Source organism: Vulpes lagopus, chromosome 7 (genome assembly GCF_018345385.1).
Source record: "Vulpes lagopus strain Blue_001 chromosome 7, ASM1834538v1, whole genome shotgun sequence".
NCBI lineage: Eukaryota > Metazoa > Chordata > Mammalia > Carnivora > Canidae > Vulpes > Vulpes lagopus.
Window position 1 is genome coordinate 39,398,821 of NC_054830.1, and position 13,673 is coordinate 39,412,493.

General features: G+C 42.3%; 1 protein-coding gene across 2 annotated transcripts in view; it reads right to left on the minus strand.

The window, feature by feature from the left end:
* Positions 1-13,673, minus strand: part of PDZRN3 (PDZ domain containing ring finger 3) — a 237,514-nt gene that overhangs the window by 19,930 nt on the left and 203,911 nt on the right. For both annotated transcript variants that reach the window (XM_041762221.1, XM_041762222.1), the window contains one exon: positions 637-884. In XM_041762221.1, the coding sequence (XP_041618155.1) occupies positions 637-884 (248 nt within the window). The remainder of the gene's footprint in view (positions 1-636; positions 885-13,673) is intronic.

A 13,673-nucleotide genomic window follows, 5' to 3' on the forward strand; every position in this document is an offset into this window, starting at 1 on the left:
TAGTTATCAGTTTGAGCATCCGGCTCGTGTGACTTGAAGGCTCTGAGCTACTCTCTCTCTCTCTCTCTGACACTAAGTAAGGTAAGAAGAGAGTCATGTGTAAAGTAATTCATGTGGGGTGTTGGAACACAGCTGTTACTTAATCGGTAAATGCGCTGCTTATATGAGGCACGTGTGGGCTTATTAACAAGGATCCAGGTTTGAAACGAGACCCGAGAAAGCGGATGCACAACCTTCAGGGCTCTCTTTACACTCCCAACTCACTCTGTTGTCTGCTTAAGAGTTGAGTTGTAACTCAAAGCCTTCACATTGAGTTGTAACTCAAAGCCTTCACATTGCCATTTGCGGTGATTAAATTTTATTTTGAAATAACTTTTACGACGTTTGTCAACTAATTTTGTTCTTAGAATATAATTTGAATAACTCTGCTCCAGGGTTATAATAAAGTAATTAATATGTCAGCGAGGTTTTGAGGATTCAGTTGAATGCCTCTATAAACAATAAAGTTAAACACAGACAACGTGGAGGAAAACTGTAAGACACACTAATTTTTTTCACCACACCGAAGGGAAGAAACCAACTTGACTGGACTTTACCATAGGTAACACATCTGAGCTGCAAGATCATGGCACTTACTCCTCGGGCAGGAGATAGGGATCCAACACTGGTGGGGTTGGGGAGGACATCTTCGTGAGTGCCATGATGTGCTCGAAGGTGATGTCGGTCTGGGTTCCCGTGTCCACCAGCTGTGACTCTGACGGAGGCGTGAACATTTTGGTCCGAGGGGTTCTCCTCAGCACCTGTACCACAATGGGCTCTTTGGCTGTCTTGAAAGCTTCCACAGCCTGGTCATGAGTCGCTCTGGATAAGTCTTTACCATTGACCTGTGGAGAAATATTTGGGGTGAGAGAGGGTCATAGTCCAGCAGAAGCTGCAAAGATGGTTCTGTGTAAGCAAGCCAAAAGGAAGAACAACTGGAGGGTGTCGCAGAATTGCAGTCACCTGTTTTTGGTTTCCTAGGGAATGCCTGCTGGGATGGGAGTGAGTTTGGAGGGATACAGATCTGGCATTAAATGATAAATCTCACAGCAGGGAGGTCTGGGCTTCCTGCTGGAATGTCTTTAACACAGTTTCATCACCTGCTAACTTGCCTGTGAGAGAAAAGAGCAGCCTTGGGGCTCAGAGCCTTTATCAGGCAATAATAGCTAACTAGAAATTAATTACATTGTTATGTTTTAATGGGGTGTACTATGTCAGGTGACATTAGCTTTCCTTTTATGGAAGTGATAGGACGTTTCCTTTTTAAATAAATTGCTTTGTGTGTATTTTTTTTAAGTCAATCAAATATATTAAGTAAATGATAATCCGGGCCATAGGTGGATATGGCAGGTATCAAGGAGGCAGTACGCAGATGGCTAGCATTCTGGCCGATGTTTGGGAAGTAAGAGATGGTTTAACTGTTGTCCTGTTTCCCACTGTGTGTGGCCTGAGCTGCTGCTGCATCCCCCGTGCCTGGACGTTACTGAGTGTCCACTGTCTACTGCATGATTTACATGAAGCTACCACTTAACACTTCCCTCAACGTAGTCTGGGAAGTTGGCAGAGCCAACATTATGTTCATCTCCCTTCTCTAACAGCTTCAAATTGACCACATGAGATCACACAGCCAGTCAGTGGTAGGTTACAACTCTGTACCCCTGGGAAGAATTCTGGATGCACCATCCAATCATAGCTGACTCGATGTGGCTATCTTTAGCACAGCTTACACAAGAGGAAATAGAAGCCAGACCTTTATTTCTAGAAAATGAAGTCATTCCAAGCAACCTTTTTGTCCAACTACTGAATTTACCTTGCCCTCCCATCCCCCGCTGCAAAGAAATAGGATATTATATCCTGGTAGTTTGGTAATGTCTAATGTCTGCACTGCAGGCCAGGTTCCAGGCTCTGACGTATTTCAATATTATCCCCCAAGTGGTTGGTTTGCTTTTTAAAGTCAGACACAAAACGATCATACAGGAACCATATTCTGCAGAATATACCGCTGCATAAGTTCCTGAGCTTTTCAAATCTCTGGAGGGCAACACTGACAAATTCGTGTCACTTAACGTACGAGTTCCTGAATACAAATCTCTTAGACTGATAGCCCATTTTTTCAATAGGCATGTTTTTAGTATTTATTTATACATGTCAGAATGAACACTGAACCTTCTCCTGTCTGGCATATGCATCCTGCCCCTGGCCCCCGCCCCCCACTCTCTTGTACTTCAAAGCACACTGACAGTGAGGTCCATCCTCCGAGGCAGAGAGCACTTCAGTGTTTCTTTGTCTGAGCACAACACAAGTATTGATTATGCAGCTGTTTTCCTATTTTTGCTGGGTGCCCTCACTCTGGCCCTCCAGGGACAAAAACTCTTAGGACCAAGTATCTTGTAAACAACTGCTGGGTTGAAGAATAGATGTCGGACTCTCTCCTTGTAATGAAGCCCAAGTGCATCATGCCCGTGGAGATTATTAATGATCTGGATTCAATCGACTTAAGTCATTTACTCACATCACATCAGCAGAACAAGAACTCTGAGCTACGGAACGACTCATGTGCACAGTAAGTGAGCGGCTGAGGCACTGACCTCTTCCATCCTCTACCCCGGAGGACTGGGAACACCAGGGCTTCACCTCCCAACCGTCTCAGCTCTTCCTCCTTTGAGAAGAGCATAAAAGGGCACTAAAGGCATCCTTCCCAGCTTTCCAAACCAGCTGACCACCTTGACTCCCTCCTTGCTCAGAGTCCCATGTGCTGAGGACTTGGGTCGGGAGGGGTGGGCCAGGCGGTCAAACAGCAACTTGGAGATCTGTGAAATTCATGCTGTAGCAGAAGTCTGCGAGCTGTATTTTCTTTCCATTACTGCCCGATGCCAAGAGTCAAACAATACAGGAATTTGCAGGGTGATAGTTTGTTCCTAGGTTAAATCAATGCCACAGACAGCAGGTGTAGGAGATATGGGTGTGGCCAATGCCAGCTAGCCTGCATCATCTTCTACCCTCGGGAGTCACTGTGGATCGCTTGTATTGATCGCTTGTATTACCTCTAGTGAACTCACACATGAAGACTTTCTTTTTTTTTAAGCTTTTATTTATTTATTTGAGAGAGAGCCCACGCACGGGTGAGGGGGAGGGGCAGGTGGAGAAGCAGACTACCTGTTGAGTAGGGAGCCCAACGGCAGGGCTCGATCCCCACACTGCAAGATCATGACCTGAGCCAAAGGCAGATGCTTAACTGACTGAACCAGCCAAGTGCCCTCAGACCTGAAGACTTTTGAATGGGTCCTGCAAGATCTGTCCAATCTGCTTTCTCTTGTCATGCATAAACACCAGGTCTTTTGCCAAAAGGGAACGAATGTGAGGTTTTCTTCCAGGACTCTTCTAGTTGTGTCTAAAAAAGAATCCATCCTAGGAATCTACTTTTTACATGTACAATTAGGTCTTGCAAATACAACACTAGACAATCTCAGCTACCTGGTCAACAAACATCCCTCCCTTGCCTCACCTTCTTCCTCTCTGTGGAAGAGACATAGGTTTTGTTTTCTTTCCATCAGATCAGAGAGCCTTCCCTCCTGGGGAGATTGAGGTGGGGGTTTGATTAACTTTGGCCTATTATGGCCTTGTTCCTTTAGTGATGGATTTAGGCATGGGTATGCAACATATCTCTGGCTGATAGGATAAGATAAGGAATCTTCAAGAGAGCTTTTGAAGTTTTGTCTGTTCTTAAAATAGGACGCAGGTAGGGATGGCCCTCTTTTGCCTCTGGGCAAATCATCTGCATGTGTTACATGGACTCATGGGAGCACGTTGGGACCATGCTGAGAGCCTGTCTCCGAGGCCAAATTAACAACATACTGAGGGATTCAGAGCAGAAACATGGGAGAACTGGGGCTCTGATGTCACCAAGCAAATGAACTAACCAAGCTTAGAATCTCTTAACCCCAAATTTCTTGTCATATTCAGTACTGAATACCTTACTACATCGACTGTTTTAACTTAAATCTTATAGCCCAAAACATTCACACAGGTGTATCACACAGATGTATTGTAAAATTAGGCAGGAATGTATTCTGATTAGTTCCTAGATGCATCCTTCTATCTGTATAAAAGAATTAGTGAAAATGCTTTTCTAATTGGGAGTGTATCTTAACCAGCTCATTTTTATAGAAAAGTGATGGCAACTATGACTTAGGGAGATTTTATAAATCAGTGCTACAAGACTCAGCAGATGTTTAAATGGTACCTCAAAAAAAGAAACACAAAGGACCCGCCTGAGTCAGTCTAAGTTATGAGGATTCTCAGAGGCAAACAGCTGCCCCGTGTCTCCATGCACACAATTCCAAAAAGCAAGAAGGCTTTTCTGAATGTGTCCCACTTTTGGTATTATTAAAAGGTGTTGATTCAACAACATCCATTAACATCTCTACTGCCTAGGATGAAGAAAGAGGGTGGCAAACCCAAAGGGAGGCCTGGAATGTTGGGGTGCCTGCGAAATGACCTCTTGTCTCCCTCCAGGAAGTCACTACTACTGACGGCTGGGTTCCACAAAGAGCCATGTCTGACATCTCTGCCCATAAGGACAATTTCAGGAGCCCAAGGCCACGTGTGTATGTTAATCAGATGTAGTTCAATGAAAGCCTGGGCACAGTCTAGGTGAACTCCTCCTTCCTTAAGTTACAGCTCAGGGACAGAGAGCACCAGGTCTGCAAGTAGGAGAGGAGGGCAGGGTTGGAATCCTGACCGTGGGCTTTGAACAATTTATTCTGAGTCTCAGTCACCTCATCCGCAAAATAAATATAATTATAGTGTTGTGCCTCTTAGGGTTATTATCAAGTTTAATGAGATAATCTACTCATAGTGCCTAACACGCAAATAATAAGAAATTTACTAAGATACCAGTGCTAATGGGGATCCTATACCAGAATAGTCACATTTCCCCAGCAGAAAATAATCTATAAATCAAAGAAGCAAAGTGCAGCCTAATTAGGTAGTCTTAAGAGACATGTGTGTACTGAAAGGCTCCCTGCCCATCTCCTTTTCCTGGACCAACATACACATTAATATTCTAGAGCCCTCAAGTTGGTATTCTCAGGCAGGGGTTTGGGGTGTAAGAGATTAATTTTATAAGACTTGACCCCTGCCACACAAGCTTCTTGACAGGGTATTTTAGGGATCATTACATTCTCTTAAAAGACGATGAGACAAGGCGGGAGTTTACTATCCTTAGACGATCCATTTTTGCAGCCAAATTTGTTTTGAATTACCTTGTGCACATAACACTTATTACACTGTCATCTTGGAAACACATCACTGAGAGCCTTCGCGAGGGGATGACTCCTGTGCACTGTCATCCACCAGAGAACGACAGCTTTTATTCTCGGGATTAGCATTACATCTACATTACACAGCGCGGTGGTGATGATGGCTGCAATTACAGATGGAATGCTCATCCGGTGACGTTTGGCCCGGTCAAATTAAATATCATTAACTCGCCCAATTGAGCAGATTGCTTTTAAAACAGTTTATGCAGCTCTAAAACCAAGTAAATGGAATGTTTTGGAACAAGAAATGCTGATTGCAAACTTTATCTTTATTATAAATTAAAGGCTTAAGTTATTCACCTAAGGCTCTGGCTGGTCCCTTGGGACTTAGGTGCAATTATGGTGAAAATCCAATCAGTCTGTCTCAAGGCAAACATCACTGCCACAAATATGACATGACGCTAAGGAACCTTCAAGAGGTCCTTTAGTGTAAGGTCTCCCGAGACAAGACAATTATGCTGTGGGCGAGGAATAATTCTGTCCTGGTTCCAATTGGGTGGGGGTAACATGCCTGCTGCTCTTTGTATGCGGCAAACGTGACTGTCTTTTCCATGATCCTGAGCACTAACGCAAAACCGGTGGGATTTTCCACCTGGGGGCAGACTTCATTGACAACCCATCTGTCCATCTTGCAGTCAGTCATTCAATCCGAGGAAGTATTTGCCGAGGTTATTTAGTGAGAGTTGTTCCTCTCTTGGCAGATAGGATGGCACTTGGGAGAATTTCTTGTGGACAAATGAGGACACAGCATGTGCTAGCCACTCAAGAAATGGCCAGAAGGAATGTGTTGGGGACAGCATTTTCCCAAGATGTCTAGTGAAGGATCTGATCTGCTAAGATGGCCATATTGCTCCCAGAGACTACACATGCTGGAACACAAGTTGAGCCCATAACCCAGAGAGAAGCTGGATGATCACTGTCCACCTAAAAATGCCATTGGTGAAAGTCTGTCATGCACTTTGAGGGTCGCCTTTCAAAAGAGAATCCCAGAAAGCTTGCAAGGTGCCCTACAACCTAACTGTGAGTAGTTCAGGATACTTTAATATATGATATTTGGAAAAGACATACCATATTCTCTCTAAATTGGAAAATAAGTATCTATTTATGGGAAGACATTTGGTTTCTGAGAATCAAGGAACTGCAATCGCCTCTCTTCCTACTGCAGGTGTAAATGACCCCCACAGAAAGCGCTAATGCAGTTTTAAATCTAGCCTCCTATCCATTATGCCGCTGGCTAAAACAGAACTTTTAGAGGGTTCATTTAATTAAATACAGGGGCAGTGATTTCAGTCAGTAAAATATCACACCTGTGTTGTCAAACTAATTAAAACTTAGATTCCACTGGAAGCAACAGACAATAATAAACTACATGCCAGAAAATAAAAGGTTTCAAGCTCTGATTCAGGTTGAAGCAAACATTTTCTTTTTCATTCATGAAACTCCTTCTCTGTCTTAATTTATTTCAAACATATAGCCTGCTCTGGGGCTTGATAAAGGGAAGGCTAGCTTATCTAAAATATAGGTATTATGTCCATTAAGAAGAGGAGTCTGAATGAAGAAATAAATGTTTATATTAATGTGTTCCTGTGGAAAGCACTCATTTTACTATGTGATGTCTATGTATAAAAAGACTATACTTCCACAGATCTCAATTCCTAGGATGCAGAAACTTAAATCTGTGGGAGTACGTTGGTTTTCTAACACAGATCACACTAGAGTTTGTCCATGATAATTTCTAAATGCGTCCTGATGTTATTACCCTGGGTTTGGTATTTCTGCAACCAGAAGTTTCCCCTACCTTATTGCATTCAGAGTGCCCTGAACAACTGAATTTATAGCGTAGGTAATTGTCTTGTTAGAGGAGACTTCCTTATGTATCACTTAAGTATCTCACATTTTAAAATCCTTTACTTTTTTTCTGAAATAGAGAATATTCCTGGCTACAGCCTCTGAATAATAAAATGAATGACATGTCTTAAAGAAATAAAGGCTTAAAAACCACACATGTACCAATTTTTTTAAAAGTAGTATTTGTCCTAAAATTATAAAATGCTTTCTTTTCAGGTAAAAAAAAAAAAAAAAGTTCTACTTTAATCAACAGTATTTTGTTTATCTCCTTTGGAAGGCTTAATGTCATTACCCAAAGTCTCATTTTAAGTGATGACATCTAAATGTCCATTAAACTACAGTATATTTGAACCACTCTGCATCTTAAAATTAACATGCACATTTTTACATCATCTTAAAGGTGATGATTTAAAGATGCAACTCAATCTATTACAGGAAAGCCAATGTCGAGTTCTTGGAAACAAGGTGTTTCTATCACTAAATCTCCCTACTTTCTCTGATTCCTAAGTTCTTTGGAACATGAGTGTCTTTTCCACTTATATCTTTAATGCCTTTGCAGCAATGATTGGTTTCAGGTTTAAAGTCAGTTAAATATGGTCGATTTTTTCCACAGCCCATCACTGTTTACTCCTGGAAGACACTCTTCCAAATGCTTCTAACCATCCTTGCCCTTCTCTTATTCCTTATACTTATCTGGAAAACCCCCGACCAGTCCTTATGGTCCAACCATCTGCCTGTCGTCCATTTCTATACATGAGTCTAGTGATGCTGGAGAACATTTACACAGTGAGGTGTCACTAAGTAGAATTCACAGTATTTTCTTGATTTGTAATCACATAGTTTTTCTTTTCTTTTTTTTTCTACTGATTGCCTGTATTTTCTCACCAGGCCCTAAACTCCATGAGGGCATGAACCGTGCCTTTTGTTCCCTGTAGCACACACCCAGACCTTAGGATAGCAGCTGGAATGTAGCAGGCTTGCCAGCAGGTCACTCAGGTGACCTATTCACTGATTTGTAGACAGTCGCATTCCCCCACTGTGCACATCTGCTGTCATTTCATGGTCCTTTCTCTACTCCAACAAAAATTCAACATTCTCTGCTCTGTGATCTTATATGCTTAGCTAAGTTGAATAACAAATCTGGCTGAGCCTACTATATCATTTCCAAACTTCAAATGAGAGTAAAATGTTTTGTATTTTTTACATCCATATTTAGTGAAAAGCATTTTCAATATTAAACATATACAGCACCGTTCTCAATATGATCAGCATGGCATCGAGGAGAAGTGTCCTTTTCGGAGAACGTAAAACATGAGGCCCAGAAAAGTCATGGCATGTCTGTAAAAGACCAAAATGGCTCTACCCAAGCTTTCCTGTCCTCTGTGGGTTCTGTATTGTAGGAGACAAGGTCGGGCCACTTCAAGTGAAAACAGAAAACCTCCCATATAGAAGGAGGGAAGGAGACAAGAAAGACTGAAGTTATAGACCTCACAGAAAATCAGAGAATGCAAAAATGGTTTCTTTTTCTGAACCACTCTCTTCTCTCTCTCTCTCTCTCTCTCTCTCTCTCTCTCTCTCTCTCTCTCTCTGCCTCCCTTTCCCCTCTCTGTCCCCCTGCCCCGTTCCCCCACAGCTCCCCTCTCTCCAGGATCACTGCTTATGGTTGTGCAGACTGAGCTGTGAGCAAGGTGTCCAGACAAGGAAGTGAGTAGGGTGGGTGGGCTCAGATGAAGAGGGAGCCCTTTTCTAATTTCCACTGAAGTGCTGGAGAGGCTGGCAGTGGTCCCACTTCGGGCTGTCATCAGGGCAGGAGCAGGGGTAGTGGAAGCACACATGATGACCTAGTCTCTGGACACACAGAGGGGACTGCTTGGTGGCTCAGCTACCTCATCCCTACCCCAAAAAAGGTTTAAACAAGGTATCTTTACCCAGGACTACTGTGTTGCAGACTCTGGGAGAGCAGCACTATCTTTCTGTGCTCCACTGTTCACCTTGGTATCTAATGAGAGGCCAGAATAGATGAAGTAAAATGCAGAGGTGCTTTGGACACTTCAACCATAATAAAGTCAACAGCGGTACAGCGCTCCCGCTATGCCAGCCACTATTCTAAGCACTCTGCATACATTTACTTAGGTGATCTTCACGAGAGGGAGATAATGTAAAATTATCTACATTTTACAGATGAAATCAGGAGGCCAGTGAGCATCTGTGTATCTGCAGACCTTTGACAGTGGCTTCTCCCTTGAATCAGGAGATGCATGCTTAGTTCAGAGGTAGCCAAGCTTCTTCTTCTTCTTTTTTTTTTTTTTTACGTCAATTGTATTGCATTTAATGATCCGTATTGGCATTATCTCCTACTATAAAAGCAATATAGCCACCAATCAAAGGAAAAAGGCGTGGTTACATTTTTGCAAGCATCATACTCAAGACCTTATGAAAACCATTTTATTATGTCATTTCCATTTCCCTGGTGTAAACTTTATATTGGTCTCATAAATGTATCTTATAAACTTAAAGTTGCTATCTGTTTTCCTCAAAGACTAGGGGAGTGCTTAGGATAAAATTCTACCCTCAAGCCAAGGCCAGGTAGGAAGATTCCTCCCTCAAAACAACTGTTGTTATGCCAAAATTAAGAGAGTATTTTTTAAAAAGTGTTTAATGATGTTTTATGTGACCATGGTTATTTAAGTTTCAAATAGTATCCTAATGGAGACTGCACGGAAGTGCTTAAGAACAGGAAGGATAAGACCCTTCAGCTCTAGGGTCTCACTGCTCAGTTTAAATATAGGATGTGTCAATTATGTGTTCTATCTTGAGCAAATCAAGCTCCTGGCTACTCAGTGTTCTTATTCGTAAAATGGGTCAACAGGAGGACTTAACTCACTGGTTTGTTTGAATTCATTAGGTCATACATAGAAAGTAATTAGGCTTCATGCTCCAGCAGAGCGAGTACTCAAAAACTATCAGGCATCTATTACCCTCATTCATTTGAAGATTTATTGGGGAACCTACTATGTGCCAGGCACTATGTCCCACTGATAACGTGGTAACCAAAGCTCAGTAACAGTGGATGAGAGTGACCACTGTCTGGGCTGTGGAGTGAGACACATATGGTCTGAGTCTCTACCATTTACCAGGTGTGACACTGGGTAAATTACTCTACCTCTGTGTGCCTCAGTGTCCCCCAGTGAATCTGGAGGATATTAAAGCATTTACCTCCTAGGGTTTTGGTAACCACTACACAGTATAAAGTAAAGTTCTCAGCACAGTGCTGAATGTTGGCCATTGTCATAACGCTGCAGACTTGGACAAGTTAGTTGACTTCTCCATGTGCCTCATCTGTAAATAGAGCTGTGAAGATTCACTGTAGAGGGAGTCTGGCTCACAGTCAGCACTTTCACAGGAAATACTAGCCCCCACGTGATTCCTAAACACGCCAGCCACCAAATTTCAGTAAAAACTTTACTGCAAATAAATTGTGTAAGAACATCAATAAAAAAGATTTTATGTTACGCTCATGTCTATGGGAAAGACACAGATGGATCCGTAGAGAGATCCTAGCACTGTGCTAAACACTTTCTGTGCATGATCCTATCACATCTTCTCAATCAGGTCACTGGTGAAGTCAGCGGTATCATCTGTCTTTATAGATGAGAAAATAAAAGCCCAACGTTGCTAAAAGCAGCATCTTAAGAAGAGTGCAGCTCATAAGCAGTAGAGATGGGATTTGAACCATGTCTGCCCAAATTCAAGCATATGCTATAATCTGTTTACCATTGAGCTGTGTAGCTGGAGCACTGTTATCTGACCTCCGGCCAAAGGTAAGATTAGGTGTAAACAAGATGGGAGGGTGGAGTGAAAAAGAGTCATCATCACAAGGGGGGGGGGAAGTGGCAGGTAAACCTCAGAGGGAAAAAATCAAAGCTCTGAGAACAAAGTTCCTTGGCCAAGAAAGACAGTCACTGTTGGCTCCTCGGTGCGAAGGGGTAAGTGGGGCCAGGCTAACCCAACGTGGCTAAGCCAGCTGACCTTTCCCAGAAACTCCCCTCGGTAATGGGACGTGTTTCAGGAGTGGAGTGAGGAAACAGGAGTTTTCACTCACCCACCCTTTCCTACTTAGCTGCAGAGAAGCTGAAGGCAGAGGAATCTATTTTCTCATTTCTTTTCCTACGAAGTTGTTCCTTCAAATTTTAACGTGTTTGTCCTACAAATGTCCCGAGGCATTTTGTGAAGCCCCAGAAATGGGACACCATTGAAAATAGTCCAACTAGGAGGAAAATAATGTTAGTCTTGTTAAAATGGAAAACTCTTGAGCCTTAAGAAAACCAGGAGCATCAGACATTTTGAAGCCCTTGAATCTTACAGGAGGCAGGTAAAGAAAGCAAATTTTGAAAGAAGCTCACGGGCCTTAATGACCTGTATCTTATTTATTCCTCTCGATAAGACAATGAAATTTCCTAACTGTCTTTATACAACACCAGCGTCAGGAAACAAACCAACGAATGCCAGGACAAATGAAAAGCTAAAGCTGATGCACTTTACATAGAATTTCCTGGCTCTTGTGGATTTGTATCTTAAATATTTAGTGTAACTTTAACAGTGGTTTGGAATCTTTTTTTGTTTTCTGTTTTCTTCCAAGAAACAAAATTAAGACTTACATAACTTAGATAAAAACTAATTTTTGCTACTATGTCGCAAACTAGTAGTAAAATTTCCATGAAAATGACTGAGATAGAATCCTTAAAGGAAATGTTGTGATTATTGTACTGTAGTCTTAGCAGTTCAAAAGAAAGGTCCATTGAGAATGGCATAGTACCAGCATGAACACAAAACTGACACTGAATGTTGAGAGAATGGACTAGTTTTTCTTTTGTTTTCACAGAATAATTAGTCGGCGGGTCCATAATTATCTATCTCAATAAATTATGATATATCATCTCAAACACTTCTGATTTCCTAACTAGCATTTTTAAAAGATCCCCACCAGGGAAAACCTAGAAAGTATGGCTGGGATTTGCAATATAACTCCAAAGCTAAAAAGCACCTTGATGGGAGGGATCCTGCCTTTTACTTCAAGAAATGTCAGACATCATTCATTCAGAGTATTTTCTGTGTACCGTGCACTGTGCTTAGGCATTTTATATTCAATCACTTTCAATCACTCATTCATATGCTTATTGATCTAAAAAGTATTAGGGATGACCATGTACCCAGTACCCTGCCTGGAGTTGCCAGTGCACTGGTGAGCAAAAACCAGAAATGGGAGCTGCCACAGTAAGTTCATAGTCTGGTAAAGGGGACAGATGCTAATGATCCTATAACTGAGAGAAAGAGAGAACCTGGCTGGGGCTGGGGAGTGGGCCGGTATCAGGATGAGGGCGATCCTCTGAGAAAGAGATGTTGAGCACAAATTGGCAGAATAGACAGGATTTACATGGGGAAAAAGAGAGGATATTCCAGACAGAAGGAGCAGCATGTGCAAAGGTCCTGCAGCTGGAAGAAACCTGGCACAACTGAGGTTCAGAACAGGTAGAAAAGAGGCTATCGCAGGACTGGAGAGGCGGGCAGATGCAGACCACACTGACCATGGGAGCCCACAGAATGGACCCTGACTCTGCGAGAGCTAAAAAGGGGTGGGTGGAGAACTAAACAGACAAAGAAGATACACGTTCAGGTTTGCCTCTTAGAAACATGACTGAGGCACCTGGCTGTTGTGTGAAGGCTGCAATGGGAGAGACCAGGAAAGACATGTCTGAGGTGGCCCAAACAGAACAAAGAGAGATTTAGGAAGTGGGGCCCCTTCAGCCACCCTCTGAGTTATTTCCATTTTCACAGAAGTTGAGACTCAAGAGAGTAAGTGACCTGCTTAAGGGTCACAGAATTATTAAATGGTAGTTAGGGAAGCCTGAACTTGGTTTAACTCCAAGATAAATTACTAGAGGTGTGTCTATCTAGGCAAATGCTAGGCTTCTCAAGAATTTTTGTTGTCCTGATACTGGATTTCCCCTTGAGTACAGGCTCTTTGTAATGTTCTGAATCCTAAATCACAGTTCCTTCCTGGGGCTCCCTGGAAAGTGCACAGCGAGAGCATCACGTCACCATCTGCTCTTCCTGTCCAATGCCAGCTACCATTTTGTTAGACCCTCTGTTTCTTAGGACTCTGGAATCCTACACGTCCATTCTTTTGCTGGAAAACTGTAATGAGGCTAGAATATAGGGGAAGAACGGTTTATTGTGCCAACTGGTTAAAAAAAACACTCCATCTTCTAGTTCAACAATTCTCTCTGCAAAATGGGACACACAGTCCTCAGCCTCAACAGGGGAAGCTTTGTTCTTCACATGAGTTTTCCTATATGGCTGTTTTAGAACTATATTTTAAAAAATGGAAACCATATCTAATTATACAATTCCCAGATTTTTAGTTTTTTTTTTTTTTAAGATTTTATTTGACAGAGAAAGAGAAAG